Source organism: Syngnathoides biaculeatus, chromosome 10 (genome assembly GCF_019802595.1).
Source record: "Syngnathoides biaculeatus isolate LvHL_M chromosome 10, ASM1980259v1, whole genome shotgun sequence".
NCBI classification, from domain to species: domain Eukaryota; kingdom Metazoa; phylum Chordata; class Actinopteri; order Syngnathiformes; family Syngnathidae; genus Syngnathoides; species Syngnathoides biaculeatus.
In genome coordinates, this window is record NC_084649.1 from 19,368,904 (window position 1) to 19,393,444 (window position 24,541).

Consider the following 24,541-nt stretch of genomic DNA (forward strand, 5'->3'; position numbering starts at 1 on the left):
ATTTTTGTTTGTGTGTTTATTTATATGTTAGAATGTACTTAGTTCAAAGGACCAAAGCGGCAATGATACATTTAATTAAGGCATGTTTACATGACACAGAAAAGAAAATGCAAGTACAGAAAACTTATGTCAACATCACACAGAAAAAAAAATATATGACTGCACAATAGCAAATAGAAGAAATACATCATGCATGTGATAGAATTGCTTCATATCGTCAATTATTAGCTACCGTTTCCTCCATAAGTGTTTCTTTGTTTTGCTTTTGATTTATTTACAAGAGCCTGAGATACGCCTCATTAATATTACAAATTTCAGGGGTATATCCAGTCATTACAAGGCGGTATTTTGTCCTTTTTTTTTTTTCATTTAACGCTGACAAAAGGCACTCAAGTGTAGAAATCTCAAATTACTGTTGCAAGTAGTGATTGGGGTGCTATTTCCAGACAAAAATACTTCTTAAGGCAAACTGTGTGGACTATATCTGTGCAGCGGGTTGCTAGGTAAAAATGATAAAATGCCTGAGGCAAAGGAAACACGTCACAACTCTTCCTGAATTTTAGATTAACAGTAAAAACAATTGATTATAGGGCGTAATGTCAAGCAAAAAACTTGGTTAGAGATGCCACGAAGTAGGTGGCAATGCCTTAACCGTATGTGTGTTGCAGGCCACAAGGGCCATTTCCATCCTTGTCAAGGGGAGTGCTAACCTTCTCTCCTTTCATACAACACAACAAGCTGAAACGACAACATGGCGTTTTATAGTCACACCCAGGCTCATACCGATCACTTACGGTGCCAAATTAACTGCTTTCAAAACGATACGAAGAAAATGTTTACCCTTTTTTTGTCTTTACTGGAAGTCGATCGAGTTTTTCCTTTACAATTTCTTTTTACCGTGGAATCGGTTTTTTTACGTCTACAATGATACCCGTGATGCAACGCGCACAGAACTCGACATGATTGGCTAGATCAGTCATATAGGGAAGTCACGTGAGTGAAAAAAACGCATCGGAGAGCTCGCGTACTTTTTTTTTTTTTAAATCTAAACATTTACTCACTAATTTGCATTAATTTATTTGATGTCTTTAGACAAATGGCAACAGACATTATTTATCTTCGCGAATCTCGTTTTAAACCTGCCCGAAGTGAAAGTCTTTGTTAATGTAGGCGCTTTACCACACGAGGGCAACAAAGAATCAAATGGTTCATGTTGCAGAGGTTGGCAGAGTATTATTCTTTTTTTTGTCTGACATCCATCAAAATAATAAATTCATTCAATTAAATACAAAGTTAATAGACCGAGTTACAACAGCCGCATTAAAACAAAAAGACTACGTGTTGCTTTCAGAATATTTGTACATTTAAAATTTATAGAAATGACAGTGTTTATTTTTAGTTTTGTTCTATCAACTATAAGCAAAGTGCCAACCGTAGACCCAAACGTTCCCGCCTCGTTCTTATTTTGGACCCCCAAACTAGTAAATACAAATGTGTTAAAAAAAAAAAAAAAAAAAGTAGTAACAACCACTTGAAAGGCAAATCGTGGTGCTGTGCTTTGGTTCAAAAGGAGGTTTGCTGACCCCTTGGCCCCAGTGGCTCATTCCATCCTTATTTCTTCAAGTTTTCTTCTGTGTACCATACAAGAACCTCGCTGGCTTTTCTTTTCAAACCCAAAGCCGCCATCCCAAGCGCCCCGCTTACTCCAGTCACTTCGGCTTCTATGGAACAAGGACAGTCTCTATGGTGACACTTGACCCTGTATAACAACTTTCTTCTTGAGATTAGACGCATGGTTATCAAAATAATATGAGCAAAAAAAATAATAATAATAATAATAATCTGCTCCTTACCACCTAAGTAATAGACTAATGCCAGTCCAACTGCAACACTGAAGCAGCTTATAAAGAAGAGGGGACCTAGAAAGAGGTAGTTTTCAGTAGCTTAGTTGAATTTATTCAATGATTTAATCGATAGTAGCATTTAAAAAAATAACTCCAGCAAATAGCTGGATCCTCCATCGGCAAGACTACATCCATTCACTGTGCAGTATTTCTCTTACCTTTGTCATTCATAACATGTCTCTCTTTATAGGCACTTGGAAATGTGATGGGATCAACAGAATCTGGAGACAAAAGTGAGGATTATGATTTTGGTAGCGGAAACTGGAGGAATGCGGTTGAACTTCCAGTGACGCAAAATGTTTGTTAAAGCCATGACAAAGCGGAAAAAAATAAAAAAATAAAAAAAATAGATGTTGATCATAACCACAGAACAAGATATTACAATCATGGACAGAGGAAAATTTCCGGTTGCTCATTTCAATATTAACTGAATTAACTCGAATAATTTGATTACAAAAAAAAAGTGCTGGAGCAAAATCTGTACCCCAAAGCTTCAACTGAATCATTTTTCCACATGAAATAACGCACCACAAAGTGCAGAAATAACTTGAGTTGGCGGTGAGTTGAGAGGAGAGTGCAGAAATGACAAGAGAATGATGAATGTGATAAAGAAGTTATTACTATGTTAGTTATCATGATAAAAGCATATCATTACTATTATAGTTGCCGTTAGGATTGTTTTATCATGCGTTTGTTTCTGTTAGTCTGAGTGTGAATTGTTCTCTTAGTGAGCTGCGTGCGTGCGAGTCTTGAAGTGTGACCCAGTGACACCTGGGAGGCGATGCCCCCCTGCCGACCTCAAGCTGATGCCCCCGAACGCTGGGAAGCGATGTCACCATGCTGAGCCCAGGATGTTTCCTTTCTGATCTTAAGCAGATACTCCTCAACTCTACCGCAGGAGGATACCCCCAAATGCCATAAACAACGCCCTGCTTTTTCTCTTGTGGGTTTTTCAGGACACTCTTGCGGCCTTGAAGAAACATGTACCTTACTTAGTGTTTGTGTGCTGTTGGTGTAGCCATCTGTGTCAGCATTTTCACTGTGTAACCATGTAACCCTTTGACCTGAGAATGCAATAAAAAAAAAAAAAGAGCAGTCTGAGGTAGCGCACTCTCCCAGTGTGTCCTCCGTCTGTCCCGTGCACGAAAAGACAATCTCGGTTGGTTTGATTTCACTTTCTACAGTCCTCAGGCTTGTCTTAGCTGTTTTTCTAGGAACATCTCTGACATTCTAAAACTTGGTCCCTCGAGCCGGATGATGACGTTTTCTTTTCGGCGGATGATCGACGACGACTGAAATCGGTGCACCGTCCGAGTCTCCAGGAGACCCGCAAAGTCCTCCTTTCCACGATGCCAGCCCTCGGGCATCCTCCGCCGGGAGAAGACAAACGTCATCCTATGAATTGCATGCGTCTCAACCAACGGAGATTGTCACAGGTCAGTGTTTGCATTACACTTGGAAAAATAGTTCCGAATATCTCGAAGGACTAGTAGATTTCCTATTTTTCAAAGGTCAGTGTTTTTAGAACACTTGGGAGAAATAGTGCACAATATCTAGTCGAAGGACTAGCATATTTCCCATTGTTCAAAGGTCGGTGTTTGTATAACACTTGGAAGAGTAGTAGAGAATATCGAGTCGAAAGACGAGTATATTTCCTACTTTTCAAGGGTCAGTGTTTTTATAACACTTGGAAAAATGGTACAGAATATGTGGTTGAAAGACAAGTATATTTCCTATTTTTCCACGGGTCAGTGCTTGCACAACACTTGGAAAAGTAGAAACTTTTAGTTTCAGGACACAGAAATTTATCAGTCTGTGAGAGTGAATGTCCAAAGTTTGAGAAATCTAAAACTGACTGAGGGTCGTGAGTAAAAACACCCAAGTAATACCCGCTCCGAATTGGGAGTAGAAGCTTGGTATTCAACCCGAAGTCAGGCACTTTGAACTTTTCTCAAAACTGAGGAACCATATCTAGACGCTTATAATAAATAAGACCGTCAGAAATGGCGGCAATGTCGACCAAAAATTCCAACCGTCCACTTTACGACGTTGAAGTAAAGGAAAAATGTCGTTTACCTGAAATTGATTTCAAGGGAACAACAAAATTCACCAAAAAGTGGCAGGAAAAAGTATGGATTTTCTGGAAATGTAGACAACTGTGAAGAATTCAACAAACTTCTCAGTAAATTATCTATTAAAGACGGGCAGAAGAGAAAAGACAATACCCACTGTAAACAGTGGTTTTATTGTAAGGCCCTTCTTGATAGGGCCAGAGAAATCCAAAGTCCTAAAATTGAAATAAATAAATTAATTATGAACGTGTTGAGCAAAAAAAAAGAAAAAAGCGGAGCGTCCTGTAGTAAACATTAACTTTAGAGGAAAGCTTTGTGACACAAAAGAGGGACCACATGACGGGAGTAACAAAAAACCTCCATTTGACGTGCCCAAATTAGCACCCAAAAAGCAAAAGTGGTTTAGAGAAGGCAAGGGTCTTAACTGCGGCAAAGACGGTCCTCGTGCTCGCTATTGTAAAGCCAAGGCCAAGCCGAGTCGACGCCGTGTTGACGATTCATCCGATGATGAATGACTGGGCCGGGACTCCAGAGGGGCCGCGGACCGCAGATTGGTTACCCACCCTCTGAACTCCTCCGATAGCGACGATGATGAAAATGTCGAGGAAGACATTAAACACATGTTCAACCTCGAAAATTATTTCATGCGTCATCAGACTGAACCCATGATGAAACCAGAATTAACTTTAGTAGTCCAGGGAAAACCAACCGTTTTCCGAGTTGATACGGGCGCTGATGTGACCGTTTTAGGAAAATGGGACCCCGCGACAGTTAAACCAAGCCGAAAAAAGGTTTACATGCGCAGAGCTCGTGGTTTAGTTCAACCCTTAGTTTTGTCTCGTACTATCGAGTTGACCCAAATAAAAAGGCGAATGTGGAAGCAGTTCTACAGCCACGGTGCCCGCTCAATTTATTAAGTCGCGACGCATTAACACAATTAGAGATTCGCATCGCAATTAATAAACAGGGGCGAATGGAAGCTAACATCCAAATTCAAGAAAATGGGGCACATTATTATTGGTCGCTGGATTTGCCTGAAGAGGAATGTGGCGTTGAAAATTGACTAAAAGTAGCTCACGGGAGGGTCCGGCCGGGAGGCGACATGCAGTACCGAAATAATTTACATGTCACCATTAGGTACAAAGAATCCCCGGGCCCTGATCCAGACTACACCAAATTGTTTTTGGAATTGGCTGAACAAGAAGTGCAGGTCAATTACATTTATTGGAAAGGAAGGTGGTGTTTTGCGACTCACCGCGGAAGTGAAAGCGCTGCTCCCTCCCGGGCAGCATCCACGCATTTCACTTGCGAAGCCAAAACAATGTGACTGGAGGGACACAAACAATTTCGCCGGAACGATTCCACACGAAATTGGGGTCCCATTCCCATCACAAAACTTCGACGGCGTTGAAGAAACAGAATCAGGATGGTTCAGATTGCGTGTTCGATGGAATTTTGATACGTTTGCACGAGTCCGCTACAGCTTATGAGCCGAAGTTTATGTGCTCACCCCTGTTGAAGAAGATGCCATTTGTCATCTCCCAGCCGGGCTGTGGAGCGCTGGACCCGCTGATGTTCAACTAATGACAAACACACCACCAGTAATTATACAGGGAAAAACGAAACGTTGTCCGATAATTCGACAATACCCGCTGAAATAGGCATCCAACCCGTAGTTAACGAATTAAAAAAGGCAGGAATTTTACGCGCGTGCCCAAACGCGCCTTGTAATATGCCTATATTTCCAGTCTAAGAAATGGAGATTAATTCAAGATTTGCGTGCAGTAAACCAAGCAGCACAATCGCGTACGCCAAATGTTCCTAATCCACACACTCTTTTGAACTCCCTGTCCATCTGGACAGCCAATATTGGTTCACGTTTACGTTCAAAGGTGAGAGATTAACGTTCACAAGGTTATCCCAGGGATTTTATGACTCCCCAACAATTTTCTCAGAAGCAATCACAAGGTGTTTGGCCTCATTTAATGCCCCACACAAGAGCCAAATTTTGGTATATGTGGATGACATTTTAGTGGCCTCAAACACACAAGAGCAATGCAAAATCGATACATTAGCGTTGCTGCAATATTTGTATGACACAGGAAACAAAGTTTCAAAAGACAAAATGCAATTATGGAAACAAGATGTAACCAATCGAGGACACAATTTGACTGAGCGGAGCAAGGACGCACGCAGGCACGGGGGGAGAACATGCAAACTCCACACAGGCGGGTCTGTCATGTGAAAAGATGATGAAGCAAAACATTTTCATGGTTTCACAGTCATAACAGGCCCTCTTAGGGAAATTCTAACTACATTGTGGCCCGCGACAAAAATGAGTTTGACACCCCTGCTTATGTAGAGGAAGGGGAACCATGAGACGGGAGGATTTCCCGGTAAGCGTCTGCTACGTACCCAGAGTTCCCCTTTCAAATGCTTTATCCAATGGTAAGAAAACACACAAATGGGCACATTTCCTCACATTTATGCAGTGCTGACAGTTTCAAACTCTTAATTCCCGTAAATTTGTTTAGGTACCTTGTCAGTAGTCAGTAGTGTTGATTGTATTTATACTCTGTTTTAACTATTTCAATATGTACCTTTGCTAAAATACCAACGTGTCTCATGTTCATCGACTTCTCTGTTTACCAACAAAACCTTTTATACTGTATACTTATGATCCACTTCCATTGAAATACGCACATTTTCCGCTTTCTGTGAAAAAAATGTCTCAGTACTTTATCCAATAAGAACATTTAGGCTAATCAAATACGGCATTGTCTGTCGTGTGTTCATTTGAACATCAGTTTGTAGTAGTCAGTGTGTAACGAGGAACCAAGAAGTCAACTTTTCGGCGTAAGCACTCGGATGGAATGTTGAAGCCATTCGAGGGACTTCATCTGCCCATCACGAGCGACAACTCACGCTGAGTCACTCGACGCAAAGACTGGCAAAGGGATGAGCCAATCTGCAGCTAGCCTTTCGCTGGTTGATCCTCATGTCGCTCACCAAACCAGGCCTCGGTTATGAAAGTCATACACAATAAAACCAACAGATACTGCTATACTATACTCAATAGTGTCTTACTGCAGCACCACCACTGATAAAAAAAAGCACATACACATCGAGCGGTATGTAGATTGGTCGAAGCCAGGTGGCCGCCATCTTGGTACTCCCAAAACAGGTGAAGTACGTGGTTTACAGGTTGGATTATGCCAGGGGTTTACTCAAGGTTTGACATGTAGAATTAAAACTGGTCAAGTGAGCTTGACCTTTTTTCAGTTCTGGTAACATGCAGGATTTTTAATTCGACTTGGTAAGCCAAAAAAGGCGAAGTGCAAAGGAAAGACATAGAACAACGTGACTAGCAAGAAACCTTGCATATTACCTAGGGCCCAATTTCCGTGACATGTTGACTTTTCCCAAAATACGCTCTGAAGCACTATGTTCATAACATTGCAAAAAAAAAAAAAAAAACAAGCATTTTTTGACATAAAAACATTGAATTTTAAGTCAATCAATTAGTTATATTTTTGGACATAAGGACTCGCAATGGGAAAATACATGCTAAACGCATTCTTCATTTGTTGTCTCTGCGATGTCCCATTTCAGGCAGAAAATTTAAACTTGTTTCCTCGCATTTGAAAATCAAATTTAATTTGCAGTTCTGTATTATGAAATTCATCAAAAATTTCACAGAAAAATGTGTTTTCTTGCTTATCCACTGATGAAATTTGGGAAAATATTTACATCGCTTTTTCGAGAAAAAACGTCGGCCAATAAGGGTGAAGCAGAATGTACAGTAAAAAAAAAAAAAAAAAAGACTTTGCTCAAGTGAATTAAGCTCATCGGAAAATTTAAAAAAACCCTTACAAACAAACTTTAACAGTGTCAGAGGAAATGTTTCTAACTTACCTGTGGAATGTTTTCTCACAGCCACGAAACTGGTGACTAACGCACAGGTAGGCATGGTTGTTTTGGGAGTATCAAGATGGCGGATATCTGCTTTCTGCGACTACAGTTTTGGTGGCCAATGAGCCATCCAGTCTTTTTTTAGATCAGTGGGCACTACTAGACTAATAGGATATAAAGATGGCGACCCCAAGTGGGCAAAAATAATACATATCCTAAAACTACTCGGCTGCAGCCCCAGTTATGAGTTATTAGTTTGATTCTATTTTATGTTTAATACATTGTATTATACATGGGTGAAGTTGTCCTTGCATTTGTAATATTAAAATGTTCATGTTTAATTAAATCGATTTGCGTATCAGCGTAACAAAAAGATTGTGTTTGGCTGTGGAGGTTCAACTCAATGCTTGTTATTAATTGGTCATTAATAAACTGGCTAAAGAAGCAATGAATTTACTCGCTTGGCTACGTCATGATGGAAAAAGTTTCAGAGGCAAACCTCGGAGACGGAGACGCGTCGGCAAGCTGTAGTACACGTCCTCAACGTGCAGGTGAAGCGCTCGGTAAAATTCCCTGCACGCTTCCTCTCCTTTGGCCTGCAAGTGAGTGAGGAGCTCACCTAGCCGGACGCAGGTGGGCACGTCCAACTTTCGGAACTACAATGGAACACAAATCAGATATGAGACAGTTTCCCTTGACGTCTCAATCAGTCGTCCATTATGGATGAAGTCACATGATGATTAGGGTTTCTCCCCGTGCCTGCGTGGGTTTTCTCCGGGCACTCCGGTTTCCTCCCACATCCCAAAAAACATGCAACATTAATTGAACACTCTAAATTGCCCATAGGTCTGATTGTGAGTCTGGGTGTTTGTCTCCATGTGCCCTGTGATTGGCTGGGAACCAGTTCAGGGTGTACCCCGACTCCAGCCCGTTGACAGCTGGGATAGGCTCCAGCACCCCCGCGACCCTTGTGAGGATAAGCGGCAAAGTAAAATGGATGTAATCAAATCTGTTCTTGTCTAAACAGAACATGAGCAGTTTCATTTACTCCACCTAATGCACCTTAAAGCTACCAAGGCACATAGCGAAGCAACCTTTAGTAATTTAAAATGTTTGCGTTAGTGTTTACAGCGTTATCATCACCCCACTGAGAGCAACCATAATTACAGTATATGGTATATCACATCAGTTAGTGGAGAAATATAAATATAAATTGTGGAATCAAGCGAAAGCCTGTGATTGTGGCCAGATGACACCCCCAAATGCCTACAACTTAATACAACAAAAATGCTCATAATCCAATTTACTTCCTGAATTGCACAGACAGAGAGACAGCTATATTGTCCTTTAACAGTCAACAGACTGCATGCTGAGCACTTTCCGTGATTTTTTTGTACTCGCCTTTGTGGCCTCCTTGTCTGTAAGTATTTGAGGGTAGATTCTGTTGAGCTGCAGGATGATTTTGTCCACGAGCTCTGTGTCCAGTCTCCTCTCTGCTCTGAGGAAAGCGCCATCCTCTGTCAGCTGCTCATGGAAACTATCTGCCCACATAAAGAACTCTCGTTCGAATAAGTCGAGACAATGGTCCCATTAAAAAAAAAAAAAAAAAAAAAAGACAAAGACGTTGCCAAATGACATTTTTGGTACATAAACTGCGTTCCATTAGAACGAAGAGGACAATAAAAGTTGAAGAGAAACGCAATATATGTCCATGTGAATTGAACACTGACCGCAGCGACTAAACTTTTAGAACGCCAAAACAGTATTTATATAGACCGAAGAGTCATTGCAAAGTAAATTATGCATCGTGTTGCGTTGCCGCTCGTGGTAAAAACACGAAACGACAGCTTTTAAAGCGGAAATGTCAACGCAAGCAGATCAATTCACATTTTCTCAGTTAAGAGAAAGACACGAACCTCCCATGTTGGAGTCCCTTCTGCCCTTTCTTAAGACCCGCCCCCTCGACGTCATAGCTTCCGCCCAGACACCGGAAACAGGAAGTTGCAAAGTTGTTCTTTTTGTAATGGCGAGAAAATTAGCGCAGACATTTGATTTGAAATATTTATTTTTCAATTATCTACACTCGAACATGCTGGGCAAAGTACATACACGGGCGTGGAAGCCTTTCACTAATCCTACAGTACTGCATTCGTTGTCATAAATACGGTGGAAAATTAAAATGAAAAACTAATTATGGGGCCGTGCAACGACGTACCTGTTGTATTTTTACTCTAATAGCAAAATGTATCGTCGGGCCCAGTACGTACATTAAATGCACGACGAGACACTTCATTAGGTACAGCTACACTGTTATCCAATTGAATGACTCCCACAGATATTAATGCTAAGTTATGTGTGTGTGTGTGGGGGGGGGGTTATCTAAATATAACAAGGACTTCTCAGTACATTTCTACCCCACTGCAAACGTTTCCAGTATCTCTGGGATCAATACTGCATTTGTAAGGCTAGAAATGTGATCTCAATAAATTTTGCAGATGTAATTAATACTGTAGCTGGTGAGTGTATTGCCCTACATCCCATAATGTGGTGGTTTTCAAACTGTGGGCATTAAATCAATCTCCCAAAAGGGGGGAAGCACCCAAAAGGTTTTAAAACCAGCGTCACAATAGAAGTATATTGGCTGTTTGAACAATATTTTACTGTTCTATCACAAAGAGGAAACAAAGAAAAATCATTACAAGTGGGAGTTAGATCATTTTATTTGTTTACTCGTCAAACCTGTTAGCACTGACGGTTCTGGAGTCATGATGACCTTTGTGAAAATTTGACCATCCCCCTCTGTTCAACACAATTGAACAATAACTGTAAGTATAATGAAATATGACTTCAGTAGGAAAAAAAAGTGAGAAACACCATGTAACATATTTTCACTCAGCATGACCAAGGGTAGGTAGGAGTTATCCAATTTTTTATAAAATTGCACTTACACCATCACACGATATGGCACTGGAGGCAAACGTTTGAAAGGAAAAGCTTTTTTCAAAGTCATATACAGTACAATATAACACAGATGCATGACATACTTTTGTGAATAAAGTTCATGAATACTATTAACATCTGACCTTAACTTAGACAGCCTTAAATATAATTTCGTATTAATACTCTTCCTTACTGATGACAAGCACAATTGGCTAGAGATCATTTACTCTAATTTATTATTATACTGGAAAACATTATTTTGTTCCCGTTTATGTATCTAACACAAATCGCCTCTTGTTTCGTCTCTCAATACTTCAAACAATGGTTTTCAAACAAGTGACTTCTTGCTATAAAATAAATACAAATAACAAAGTCAGAGAGTAACTTAAAAATGATGACCTTGGCGGATAAAAATGCACTTATTTTTTTTGTAAAAATATGTCATCATATTAGAAAAGTGTAAAACAATTATCTTAGAAATGAAGCGACATGTAAAATGCAAAGTGCTCAGTCGGGGTAACGCGCACGCACAGGAAGCAAATGAACAATTATTAATAGTGGCTCTTCCGTTGATTCATCGTAGTGGCGTCCGTTCTTGGAAGACTGCTGATGCGGCGTGGAACAGTTTAAAAAAAAAAAAAGTTTTGGCACTTTAAAACAAGGCCCTTGTTGCGTATGATCTGGTGTACGAGTGATTTGGAACAGAACTCAAATGACGACACCAGGAGAAGGGATGTCGGTAAACCTCACACTGATCAAACTCCCCAAGGACACTTGACTTGACAGATTTACTGTGGATGAAAAGAGAAAAAGGGGAACATGTTCTTGAAACAGTTCAGTTGAACACTTTCAACAATAGTTGAAATATGTTGGGGGGAAAAAAAAAAAAAAAAAAAAAAAATCAAGAAATTTTGAAAGAGAAGTAATGTGAAACAATTCTTTGCTTGGAATTTCATTTTTGAAAGTTTTGATGAGTGGAAATAGTTAACACGACTATGGAAGTAAATTAGTGCCACCAGGATTTGAATTTGAAATGCCACAAAAAAACAGGATTTGAATTTGAAATTTAAAGTGATCACATTTTCAATAGTTGTAGTTCAGTGTAACTTTTCAAAGTTAACAATTCAACTGGCTATAATTTGCTGTCTGAAATTCACCGTCTGTGCCACCAGGCAGGGTTAACTTCAGGTCAGAAGCAAATAGCCAGCCAATCTGGTTACCGGTTCTTAGTAAGTGACGTCACGTGACTAAGAAAGCGTTACTGGATTGGCTGGGTGTTGGCTTCTGACCTGAAGTAACCCTGCCAGATGGCACAGACGGCGAATTGTCGCAAATATTGAAAATGTGATCACTTTTCACTACATTTCAAATTCAAATCCTGGTGGCGCTAATTTACCTCCATACACGATGTCCTGAATAAACCATCATTTTAAACTTGAAATGGTTTGAGTCAGTGAGGAAATGTTTAAGGGATATTTTAAATGCTAAATTTTTATTGTGAAACTGAATTTTATTGTGAAAACTGTGGAATTTGGGAATTTTTGGACTGCAAAATTATGCCCTAAAATGTTCTGAATGAGCTGAATCAGTGACTCAACAGTTGAATGTCTCATTCACGTACTGTAATTTCTGGCCTACAAGCCGCGACTTTTTTCCCCACACGCTTTCAAACCTGCAGTTTATGCGGTGATGCGGCTAATTTGTGATTTTTTTTCTAACAGCTGCTAGGGGGCACTCGAGCAGAAAAGGTAAGAATGAGACCGGTGGAATATATGTGCAGAGAAAGTGACTTTTAGCGGCTCTGTTAGCGCTGTGCTAGGGTTAGCACTGTACTAACGTTAAACTCTTTCTGTGTACCATCTTTGTAAATATCTTGAGTTTGAATGTGGGTTTCAATGCGATCACTTGCAGCTTTTACACACCTGTGGGATATGTACATTATGTACCAATTGGTATTTCCTTTACAAATATACTGCATGAAGCTTATAACCAGGTGCACTCTGTAGGCCCGTAATTACGGTAATTTTTATTTTACTTTTTTTTTTGGGGGGGGGGGGAATAGAATTCTGGGAAAACGAGGAATTTTTGCAATACGGGAAACAAAATAGATGTGCTGAATGTTAGTTGACGTTTGAATCGAAGGAGAAATGTGGTTGAATTACGAAAAAAGGTCTGTTACGCATCATCTCCATAATGACTGCAGTCTTCTTCTTTTCCTGACAATGATTCAATACAACAGATGTTAACATAACTAAAACGAATGGCTTCCCAATTTCATTTCATAATTTAATGGTTTATAAAAATGCATATGAAAGACACCTACAAAATAGATTCAATCTGTTAATTATCATGGAAATTATCGCTCGTGACTGTTAGGAATGATTGTTGTTCTCTGAACACAAAACGGTGGCGTTTGGAGCCAGCCTTCGGGTCGCCCCCCACCCCGCAGTATTGCCGGGGACTTACGTGATGACCGGACTGGGCTCCCTTGCCCTTAGCCTTGCTCTTCCCCGCCGCCAACGTGGCAGTGTTGCGGCGCGCCTGCTCGTGGTCAAACTCCAGGTCCTCCAGACGCTGGGTGAGGGCCAGTTTCTGCTGGATGGCCATCCGGAGCAGAGAGTTCAGCGTCTTCTTCTCATCCTCGGCCGCCGCCAGTTGCCTCTGCATGTCGTCCAGCTGGGTCACGTACTCGTCGCACCTGACAGGAACAAGAGTGGAGGAAAAAGAAACGGGCAAATGAACGAATCCACTGACGGCAAAGGCTGCCATTTGCCCGTTTTACTAATTTACAATTCTACCATATGCTCTCACCACTAGCCAAATCTAGTTTCCAAGTGGAAGTGCTATGACATCACATTGCCCACAATGCTTTGCGCCTCATTCATACGTTACATTACTGCTATTAGTGCAGTTATGTTAACCAAAAAAAAAAGTCAGATGTAGCATCAAAAATAATGTAATTCTACCTTGAAGCAAACATGGCTCTGAGAGAGGAGAAGGTGGCGGCGTCTTCTTTTAAAACCTTCAGTTCATTGCGGAGCTTCGTCATGGTCTCAGACACAATCGCCTTCTCGCTGTCGTATTTGCTCTTCAGGTTGGCCAGCGCGACCTCCGCCGTCTGCAGGATAAACAGGTGTCATATTCCGAAACCACCTCATATTCATACTGCTTGACATATTTTTACTTCAACAACTTGTGGATTTTTTTGTTTGTTTAAACACTGGAAAAGAGTATTCGCCGAAAAAAAAAAAAAAAGTCGTTAGCCACTGTTTTTGTGCTCAGGCAATAGCAAAGAAAGTATTGCTTTGGTGCCATTCTGCACCATCTTTGTGCCAAGGAACTTTGTTGAAGTTAGTTGAGGAGCTTCAGCTCGACAAAAGTACAGATTTGCTGCCACTTTGTGGCATCTTGGCGTCAAGGAACTACGGTGAAGTGGGGTCATCTTATATTTAAGAGGAGTCTTAATGTTAGTGTAATGCAATACTGTTAAATATTCTTTTTAGGAATAAATCCTCCATCAATGCATCTCATCAAAATTGTGTACCCAAAGGGGGAATTCCACTGGTTTGCATTAACAATCTATCCAATAGGTCATGTAATATGTACTCTATTTTGACAATGTGATGTTAAATCCTCTCTCATTTAATCGTGTTTTGAGAAGATTTTTATCGACAATTACGAATTTTCAGGGGCGCCGCAATTTTCGCGAGTCACATGACCTACGTGCGCGGATGTTACGTGCACCGTGCCGCAACAAAGGCTCGATTACATGGGACACCATTATGCTCGGCCGCTCGGTTGATTGTGAAGACGGAGGAATACTTTACGAATACTTACGGCTGTGTATGGAAGTATTCCTCAGTCTTCCCGATCAACCGAGTGGCCGAGCCGCTCACGGCTGAATAAAAAAAGTATTCCTCCATCTTCCTGATCAACTGATGCTGCCATTTCTTCATCAGATGAGGATAAATCCGACAAATCACCGATGGCCATAATGGTGTCCTATGTAATCAAGCGTTTGGAACCCCACGTAACACGTCACATCCGCGCACGTAGGTCATGTGACTCGCAAAAATGGCAGCACCCCTGAAAATTCGCAATTGTCGATAAAAATCTTCTCCAAACACTATTAAATGAGAGGATTTAACATCACATTGTCAAGATAGAGTACATATTACATGACCGATTGGAAACATTGTTAATGCAAACAAACCAGTGGAATTCCCCTCTACTAATGCATCTCGTGAGCATGAGCGTGCTCATCTGACCTGTTTGTTGGCTTTGAGCACCGTTCGGAGCGTGGCGATCTGTTCTCTCTTGGTGCTGAGCAGAGACTTCACTTTGAGGATCTCCTCCATGCAAGCGTCTTTGTCCTTATCGGCCACGGTGCTCAGCTCCAGGTTGGCCAGCCTCTGGCGGGACAGCTCTGTGGTACGGTCCACCGCTTGCTGAAGGTGGCGGATCTGGTCTCGGATGATGGCGACGAGGTTGTAGATGTTCATGGGCTCAGGGCGGGGCTCGGGGGCCGAGACGACCGCGGCGTCGACCGAGTCCGGCTTTTTACCGTCAGCCTCGGGAATGACTCCGTTGGTGAGGAGTATAGAAGACGTGCGTGCCTTTCCTTCTGGACCTCGCCTCACCAATGCTTTGCCCTCTTTGTAGTAGTCCAACATGACACGGTTGGGGGTCTCATTATTGCACATGCAAACGTGGTTGTAGAGATTTGCCAGCTCCTCACTAAAGGCTATGAGCTCATCTTGGGCCACATTAAGGCTGCCGAGGGATTCACTTGCCGTCTCGCTGACCAGACGCAGTTGCTTCTCCAGACGGGCCATCTCCAATTTATCCGCTTGGCTAATCTTCTCCAGGGAAGCCAACCTTGATCTGAGCTCATGGAGGTCACTCTCTAGTCTCGCCCGTTCATCTTGGTACTGACTCCGACAAGTCTCGTACTGTGCCCTAAGCGTCTTGAGCTCCTGCCTCAGCTCGCCAGCTTCAGACACGGCCACGGTGTACTTGCACTTCAGGATCTCCGGCCCGTTGATGTCCAGCTCATAGTAGTCTCCGTCTTCGTTGCTGTCCCGATCTTTTTCACCATCGAGGGCGGACTGGCGCTCCTTGCTGGCCTGAAGCTTCCTCATGGCACTCAGGTTTTCAGTCAGTCTGTTGACTGTTTCCTTCTGTTCCGACACGGTCCCATAGGCCTGTTCAAGCTGCTTCTGGTTCTCTTGCAGAGTGTTGATTAGAGCCATTTTCTCTCTTTCCACCTACGACAGAAATACGAGCCTTTTCATTAGTGTGACATTCAAACATTTCTTATGAAATACAGTTAGAAGGATAAGACCCTGAACTCATCCTTTGTCAAAGCACAAATTTAAGTCTGGGGGGTTTTTTTGCATCTGAAATGCACAGGTAGGAACAGATTTTTTTGGAACAGCAAGCGTTGAACAGGTTCTGTAAAAGGCTCTCCTACCTGTCCGAGCTGTTGTTTCAGTTTCTGAATCTCAGAGATGTTGAGCTCGCTCAGCAGGTCGTCCACCAGGCTTGGAGCCGGCTTGAAGTCTCCTCTCTGGCCTGCCACAGAGTCGTCTTTGTCACCTTCCCCCGCCTTGATCAAGCCATTCTCAAAGCCTCGGATCAGGTCATCGTTGTCCAGATCGGAGATCGCGGAGGGATCGTCGTGGAGTTTAAGGTTATCGAAGGAGACGTTAAAGGAGCCGTTGTACAAGGAGCCACCGATGGTCACGAAGTGCGAGAGCTCCTTGCGCAGGGTGGCCTTCTGTTCACGTTCCGTTTTAATCGTCTCTAAGGCTTCGGTTAGCTGGCGCTCGGCGATCTCCCTCAGCCGCATGGCGTCCTCCAGCTGGCTGTTTAGGCACTGGGAGTCCTCCTCTAGACGGCGAATCTCATACTTGAGGCTTTCAAATTCAACCTAAATGGGTAATAAGAGATACGCATAATGTAAAGAATTGTCTGGAAGGAGCGCTAACTGATTTTCAGTCTTCTTACACAACGATGTATATATATTTGTGCTTTGAATGATGTAATGTGTGTACTTTTCATAGTGATTTTGTCACACCTGGTTCTGCCTTAGTCCAGACACTTGCTTCTGCAGAGAGATGTTCTCCTCCTCCAGTTCGCTGTAGTCCTGCAGCAGCCGGGCTTCCCGCACCTTGTACTCTCGGATGTCATCGCGGAGCTGACTGCGCTGCAGCTCCACCTGGTCAGAAGTCTACTCATCCGAAAAAAGTAGAAGCATCATTTGAAACACAGCGGAACACCTACAGTCTTTTTGTCTTTGTTTTTAAGCGTGAAATGTTTTAACGCTTCGGACATTATCTGTTTTTTTTTTTTTTTACTCTTTCCTCTTAACTATCCGCCATGGTGCCGAATGATTTTTATGGCAGTGGTTATCCACCCGGGAGGCGCAAGGGACGTGCCATTATGACAGACGAGGGGTGTCTACCATGAACACTTTTCGTTATAACAGCCCCACTGTCGTGAAATGCATGATTTTTAGTATGTAATTAATAAAAAAGAGGCAGCCGGAATGGACCCATCTGTTTTTTTTCCCCCACCACAAAACATGATTTTGACTAACCTGGCTTTTTGTAACTCCTGTCATGAAATTCCTCTCGAGGGATTTGTTTTCGAGAAGAAGCAAGAAGTGACGTTATTAGCCAGACGCCCACTCGGGCGGTTCGGTGTGTTCATACTAGTTTTACCTGGTGGAAGGTACATCTTTGTTCCTTCGTGTTAGCTAAAATGCCGGCTCATTGTATTGCTGGATATTGTTCGAACACTCGGGAGCATGGATTTACTCTTCATACTTTTCAAAAAGACCTGGTTTATCGTGAAAAATGGATTCCAGGGGTGCAAAGGATGAGAGCTTCGTGGGTTCCAAATGACAGGTAGGTGTGTATAAAACCAACATTCTTTTCTGTTGTATGTTACAAATAGAGCCATTAATAAAAAAAAAAAAAAAAACAATAGTTGGGGGGGACGGACGTAATCCTCCTTTCAGCGAGTTCTCGCGGCAGGCCGCAAGCAACCGGGCGGCAAGCAACCGACAGCCAACCTCGGCTGAGTACGCTACATACTGTCATACATACTGTCGGGGAGTCTGTTATTAATTAGAAGTGATCCGCATATCATCTAAATATGGCTTGAAACAATAGGGTAATACTGACCCCATCACTTCACTCGATTGTGAGATGTTCTCTTCTTCGAAAAGAGCTTCCGTCTCCCATAGGAAGTGCCACTACGTGTTTTCAGTGGCGAATGTCCCAGTGTGACGTCACGGACAGAAAAATGCAGCCAATATGAGGACCACTTGGATGTCGAGTGACACTGCCGCAACTTTGCGCATGGAATTCACGCTCTCCGCTCATATTTATTTTTTCGTATAGACATTGAAGTGATTAATGATCTATGTATTTTTCATTACAATATCTATTTTAGAATGTTTATAGGCATGACAGTGGGGCTTTACGTTACAACCAGCAGATGGCGCTAAATATACTACTGAGCACACAAGCCCACACTCGCCACTGAAATAGCGACAAGAATTCAAGACATTAGATTTTAGCAGAAAATGATACGATGAAAGACATATGTCAGCTTCGTTGCAGCACAAAGCGCTCCTGAAAAACTCGCCGTGCAGTAATACTTTGTTTGTGATGGATTTATTTCTGAACTCAAATATTTAAGGTCAACTAGCGTCTGAAATACAAAGAGTTTGACTGTACTTCCATCTCATTCACCTCTCTCATTTCCAAAGCGATGTGCGACAGCCGCTCATTCTCAGCTTGCACACTGGCAATCGAGACTTTGGCCTGGCGAAGGTCATTCTGCAGCTCCAGAACCTTCTGTTGGTACTGCGCCTCCTTGCTGGCCGACTCCAGGATCAACGATTCCTCCCTGCTCTCCCCGTCCGCCGCCACCTTCCTGTGAGCCGAGTGCGCTTGCCCGAAGGCCTGAGGACAGAAAGGAGAGATAAACATTGCGACAAACAGAGACTGAAAAGCACGCAAGGAGCCCAGTATGGCGTGCCGTTTATTTTCAAGAAACTGAATTATTCCTGTGATGGCAGCGTCGACTAAAACTGCAGATACACTTAGCATTGATATAAATTCCCTGCTATTAAGACGAAACGCAATTGGAACTCCTTTCACATTTTATTTTATTTTTTAAATCAAACTCTAACCACCGATTTGGTCAGTCATGACTCCAGCTCTGACGGCACTCTTGCTTGAAAAGGAAGTAGGTCATCATAATCATGAGACCTTCCCAAGAATGACGGAATACTGTGAGTCAGATGAACGGGATTTACGCCACAAAAGACATCATACGGATGATTTTTAGCAACCATCATTATACATAATACATAATATATAGTCCACATGTCATAATAATTCTTGGTACAAAACACAGACTACTGCATCCCCTGGAAAGGGGAAGTGGCTGCGGGCGGGGAGGTTATCTGTGGATATGCAGGACGTGGGAGTTGTACAAAATACTGTACATTGGAGGAATTTGTGCACGGTCTGTACTCAAGTTGGACTGTCTCGTCTGATATCGTTTGCATGACAAGTTTGCCACATAGGCAGCCGTTGAAAGAAGAACCCGGCACACCATGCCGAGAAGAACAAGTCCGGACGTGTGACAAGACGCGTTTGTCTCTTTCATAACGTAGACAATTATTCCGTCGTACGCCGAGAAGGGGCCTTGAAACGAAAAAAAAAATATGATAGTTGATCTGAAACATTTCACTGGATACTTCACACACCTGCAGAATCTAATGAGACGCGATATAAGTCATGTTTTGTCATTTTAACTCAATTCCCAATGAATTGACAGGGGCAAGAATGGTGGTTGAGCAGTTAGCGCTATTCCTCCCAGTTTTAAGGTTGGACTATCCTGGTGGAGTTTGGATGTTCCCCCCGTGCTCGGCTCGGTTTTCTCCAGGGCATCTGGATTCCTCCCACATTCCAAAAACATGCAAGGTGGGTTCACTGAAGCGTCTAAATTGTCCAGAGTGTGGGTGGGTGGGTGGGTGTTGTTTTTATCATATGTAGCCTGTGATTCCCTAGCATGAGGGGACAAATTAAGGTCTGACCTATGGAAGTAGATTAGTGCCACCAGGATTTGAATTTGAAATGTAAATTGATCACATTTTCAATAGTTGCAACAATTTGCTGTCTGAAATTCAACCGGCTACAATTCGCCGTCTAAAATTCAACGTCCGTGCCACCAGGCACCACAGCCAGCCAATCGCAGCTACCCTTTCTTAATCACGTGACGTCACATAGTAAGAAAGGGTAACTGGATTGGCTGGCTGTTCGGTTCTGACCTGAAGTAACCCTGCCTGGTGGCACAAACAGTGAATTTTAGACAGCGAATTGTAGCCGGTTGAATTGTAAACATTGAAAAGTTATTTTGGAATACAACTATAGAAAATGTGATCACTTTATATTTCGAATTCAGATCCTGGTGGCACTAATCTACTTCCATACTGCACCATCCTCTCCCAAAGTCAGATGCGATAGGGTCCAGCTAAACCTTGACTGTAATGAGGATGAAAACTATTGAACATGGATGTATGTCTGGATGGTAAATGAAAATATATAAATGTGACACTTGTTGTTAGAGTTCCACCTATACTGTAAATCAGTCTAGTAGTAGTTCGTTGTCAAGAAATGCTCCAAAACTAACACACATAATAACATTTTACAAAGCTGACATATAAAGTAACTTCATGACAGGTAGAGAACGAGCCATGTACACTGTGTGGAGATACTTTATGGTAAATAGACTGTTTTCGACCACAATACTACATCTGGGGCACGCGGCCATGTTGGATGGTTTCACGCTACTGACGCGCTGTTCACACTAAGGCTTTTGCATACAGACCGGACTTACACAAATGTTCGTACGACTGTTAAAAGTGACGCATGATGGCTAAAAAGACTTTGGAAAGTTATCGGTGCTCATTAGATTTTGTTTCAAGAAACCATTACGACAAGAAGTGTGCTTTGATAGACAATATCGACCGTTACGCCTTGGAAAGAACACAAATAGAGCACACAAATGTGGGCTTCGGTAACCTATCCAGACATCGTCAACTTTCTCCTCTTCTCGACAAGCGCTTATACCGTGGACCAACTAAAGAATTGCAAAGGTCTGGAGGCCTACAACCAATTCGTCAATGGCTGGGTTCGTCATGCGGCGGTATCCAACCTGTGTCTCTCCACACTCCTCAGGTTAGGGTACCGCGTGATTATAGTCAGCGTTGTTTTAAACTATGTTGATTATTATTTGTTTTTGTTACCGAGAGGGAGAGAGGTTCGACCGGGACGAGTCCCAAGTGGAGCCCGACATCTTTTTCTCCACTTCCACGGCGTCATTTTTAACTCAACTCATGAAACAGCTAGCGGTGAGGTAACTAATTTTTGTAAACTTATAATAAAACTGAAAATACAGATTTTGGAGGCATGCATTGCATTCACACACGAGTATTATGGAGGCCCATGGCCCTAAAGAATACTTCTACTTCACAAACTTAGTTGTAGGTGTGAAATTCTAAAAGGTATCCAATACTTACCAAGAACAAAATGCTCTGAGCAAACTCGGACGTAACGGAATGACTTTGCTGCTAGATCGGCTCTGCTAATACGAGACATCCACAGTTGTCGCCATTTGGTTGCTAACTGCTCCGTTTTCTCGCACTGGTTCTTGATCACAGCTGGCGGTCGAAAGAAAGACGCTTTACAACCCCCATTTTCGTTTGAGCAACCGATAACATAGCAGTGCGCTCCCATTCATACGCCTTTCTGAACTGAATTCTGCTTAGTTACTGTTTGTTTACTTGAATTCACCAAACCAAAATGGCGCCTGCGTTCTAAATCGGAAGGTGTGTGTGACGTCAGTCGAAAACAGGCTATACTGGTAAGAACATTTTGCTAGCTGGAAATTAGCGACAGTGCTATTAAGTATAATTTCAGTTGTCTTTTGTTTTATTTTACAACTTGTGGTGTTGTCACGTACCAGTCTTGTATCTTTTTACACACTTTATTTTATTTTAACAAAGAGGTAGCATTGAGTCTTTACTCCTACTTGGGTAGCCACCAGATTACGTTTTTTTTTCTCTTTACATTTTTTGCAGAGTGCCCCCTAGTGTTTAGACTGAGACACCACATAACTGGAATACCGTATGTTACAGGCTACATTTAAGTGAAATAAATGTGTGCAAGACTTGTAGCTGGAGATTTGAAATATCTATTCAGAAGTTACTCAAAAGTGTTATATCCGAACCAAACTTGGGTCATATTCAAAAAACGTTTGTTTTTTTAACAATATTTCATAACATAAATCAAAATATGAACAAAATGGGGGGAAAAAAACTAAGAAAAAACAGCAGAATATTTGGGCTACTGCAAATTAGTACGACAGCAACAACAAAGATATTCTACACTTTTGTGTCATTATAAAACATCTTTTGAAAGACATTTTTATTTAACTGGGGTCTTGTATTTTAAGCAAAGCGAAATCTCAATAATTCAAGACAAAGCCAGGCTTTTTTTTTTTTTTTTAGCTTGCTTTTACGTAACATTGTGATTAAAGTCTGGATGCGGTTTATACATGACATTCGACTATTTTTAAAGGGGTGACCTTTTTAGTACCTCTTTGAGCTGATCCAGTTCCTGTCGGACCGCCTCATACTCGCTCTCCAGTTCGTCAAATCGCTGCTTGAGCTGTTGTTTCTCCTCCAGCACCGCCAGTCCATATTCGGCCGCCTGGATCTTTTCCCGGGTGGTTTCTCGCAGCTCCCGGGCCAGCCGTTCCACCTCGACCCGGAGCCACTGCGGCCCGGCCTCGCTCACCAGTACCGCTTCGGGGTATTCCTGGTCCGCCATGGAAATGCTGGTGTGGTGGTGGTGGTGGGGTGGGGTGGGGAACCGCAACCTCCCAGCTGTAACGGAACCCAGCCCAGGCTAGCAGGAGCGGCGAAGAAAAGCGAGCGGGACTTGCAATCACTGCCCTCCTCTCCCTTTGAGGCGCATCGCTGGAACTCGCGCGGCTTTCAGTGTGCTTGATTCGCTTCGTTACCCATCCCGACAACCGTCGAAACCGGAGCCATCGTCGGCCACTTTTCTCCGGTCGCTCTCTTCTTGAAGCTGACAGACGAAACTTGAGTTGAGATAATCGAGTTGGGGAGGTGGGGAGGCGGGAGGGGGCGCCCCTGCATGACATTCAATTTATTGGAAAGGGAAATGTAGTTTAAGTCTCGCATCAGTCCGTACGCTTCACCTGTCAAATGAACTACACGTACCGTCATGCACTGCGCGGGGTTATGACGGAATTGAGCAGATACTGTACACGCGCTCGATTCAATGTGGCACTGCCCTCTGCCGGCATCCAAAGAAAATTTCAAACATTGTTGACACGATGTCATTACTCCTCCTCACAAGAGTAGCCGTTGTGAACTCAGTCCCACATTCAAATGCTTTTTCCCATTTATATGGATGAGTATTTTAACCGAATTTATGAAATTATCTTTCTGAAGTCAGTATTCTAGGTTAAATATTACAAATTTCATGCAACTGAATTTGAAAGCCTTCCTGTTGCTGCTTAACGTGATTAGAAAAAAAAAGATTGAGTTAAATTCGGTGTAAATGTTCAGTCATTCAGGCCATCATAACCCCAAAAGGTTTAATTTGACACCTACAAACCTTTGGATGAAATTTCAAACATCTGAAACAATATTTCCAGTTACCTCATTTAAATGTTTGTGGGCTTCATTTTACAGGAACATAATTCATTTTCTGGTTTAATAACGTGTTATTCTTTTACTTTCATATTATAATCTGTAGTTGTATAAAAAGAATTTAGTTCAACCATCCATCCATCCATTTTCTTCGCCACTTATCCTCACGAGGGTCGCGTGGAGTGCTGGAGCCTATCCCAGCTGTCAACGGGCAGGACGCGGAGTACACGCTGAACTGGTCGCCAGCCAATCGCAGGGCAGATAGAGACAAACAGCAATCGCACTCACAATCACACCTAGGGGCAATTTAGAGCGTCCTATTAATGTTGCATGTTTTTGGGATGTGCGAGGAAACTGGAGTGCCTGGAGAAATCCCACACAGGAACGGGGAGAACATGCAAACTCCACACAGGTGAGGCCGGGATCGAACCCTGGTCCTCAGAACTGTGAGGCCAATGCTTTACCACCTGATCCACCGTGCCGTTAATTTATTTTAAATTCTGGTTTAATAATGTGTGTTATTCTTTTATTTTTATATTGTAATTTGTACTTGTATACAAAAACAACTTTTTTTTGACAATTTACTCTTCCAATTCATCCATCCATCCATTTTCTTTGCCGCTTATCCTCACAATGGTCACGGGGAGTGCTGGAGCGTATCCCAGGGGGTGGGGTACACCTTGAACTGGTTGACAGCCAATTGCATGGCACAGAGAGACAAGCAATAGCAACGCAGAATCACACCTAGGGTCAATTTAGAGTGTCCAATCAATGTTGCATGTTTTGGGGGATGTGGGAGGAAACCGGAGTGCCCGGACAAAAAACCCACGCAGCCACGGGGAGAACATGCAAACTCCACACAGGCGGGGCCTGGATCGAACCCAGGACCTCAGAACTGTGAGGCCAACGCTTTACCAGCTCATCCACCTCGGCAGAACTAACAAAAA

At 42.5% G+C, this 24,541-nt stretch overlaps 2 protein-coding genes and 1 non-coding gene across 3 annotated transcripts; all 3 read right to left on the bottom strand.

The window, feature by feature from the left end:
* Positions 1–12: 12 nt before the first annotated feature.
* On the bottom strand, positions 13–10,466 carry card19 (caspase recruitment domain family, member 19). Its single transcript, XM_061831572.1, has 6 exons — positions 9,805–10,466; positions 9,290–9,429; positions 8,388–8,544; positions 2,063–2,125; positions 1,854–1,919; positions 13–1,721 (listed from the first exon to the last, which is right to left on the bottom strand). Exons 1-6 carry the CDS (start codon positions 9,857–9,859, stop codon positions 1,612–1,614), a joined length of 591 nt encoding a protein of 196 aa, XP_061687556.1. The 5' UTR covers positions 9,860–10,466; the 3' UTR covers positions 13–1,611.
* On the bottom strand, positions 605–732 carry LOC133508178 (U6atac minor spliceosomal RNA). The gene has a single exon (XR_009797006.1). It is a non-coding gene; the product is annotated as a U6atac minor spliceosomal RNA (small nuclear RNA).
* A 124-nt stretch (positions 10,467–10,590) lies between the features above and the next one.
* bicd2 (bicaudal D homolog 2 (Drosophila)) lies at positions 10,591–23,082 on the bottom strand. The gene is made up of 8 exons (XM_061831567.1): positions 22,510–23,082; positions 18,592–18,804; positions 16,908–17,060; positions 16,302–16,760; positions 15,097–16,095; positions 13,795–13,946; positions 13,295–13,526; positions 10,591–11,619 (listed from the first exon to the last, which is right to left on the bottom strand). The coding sequence occupies exons 1-8, from the start codon at positions 22,741–22,743 to the stop codon at positions 11,617–11,619; spliced, it is 2,445 nt and encodes an 814-aa protein (XP_061687551.1). The 5' UTR covers positions 22,744–23,082; the 3' UTR covers positions 10,591–11,616.
* Between the last annotated feature and the right edge of the window lie 1,459 nt (positions 23,083–24,541).

Excerpts from the sequence above, each read along its gene's own strand:
- card19 (XM_061831572.1), bottom strand. The coding sequence starts at position 9,859 with ATGACGTCGAGGGGGCGGGTCTTAAGAAAGGGCAGAAGGGACTCCAAC. Across the intron at positions 2,126-8,387 it reads GACGCGTCTCCGTCTCCGAG|ATTCTGTTGATCCCATCACA; the intron begins GTTTGCCTCTGA and ends TTTTGTCTCCAG. Across the intron at positions 1,722-1,853 it reads ATTAGTCTATTACTTAGGTG|AAGCCGAAGTGACTGGAGTA; the intron begins GTAAGGAGCAGA and ends CTTGTTCCATAG.
- bicd2 (XM_061831567.1), bottom strand. The coding sequence starts at position 22,743 with ATGGCGGACCAGGAATACCCCGAAGCGGTACTGGTGAGCGAGGCCGGG. Across the intron at positions 18,805-22,509 it reads AACTGGATCAGCTCAAAGAG|GCCTTCGGGCAAGCGCACTC; the intron begins GTACTAAAAAGG and ends TTCTGTCCTCAG. Across the intron at positions 16,096-16,301 it reads TGAAACAACAGCTCGGACAG|GTGGAAAGAGAGAAAATGGC; the intron begins GTAGGAGAGCCT and ends TTTCTGTCGTAG.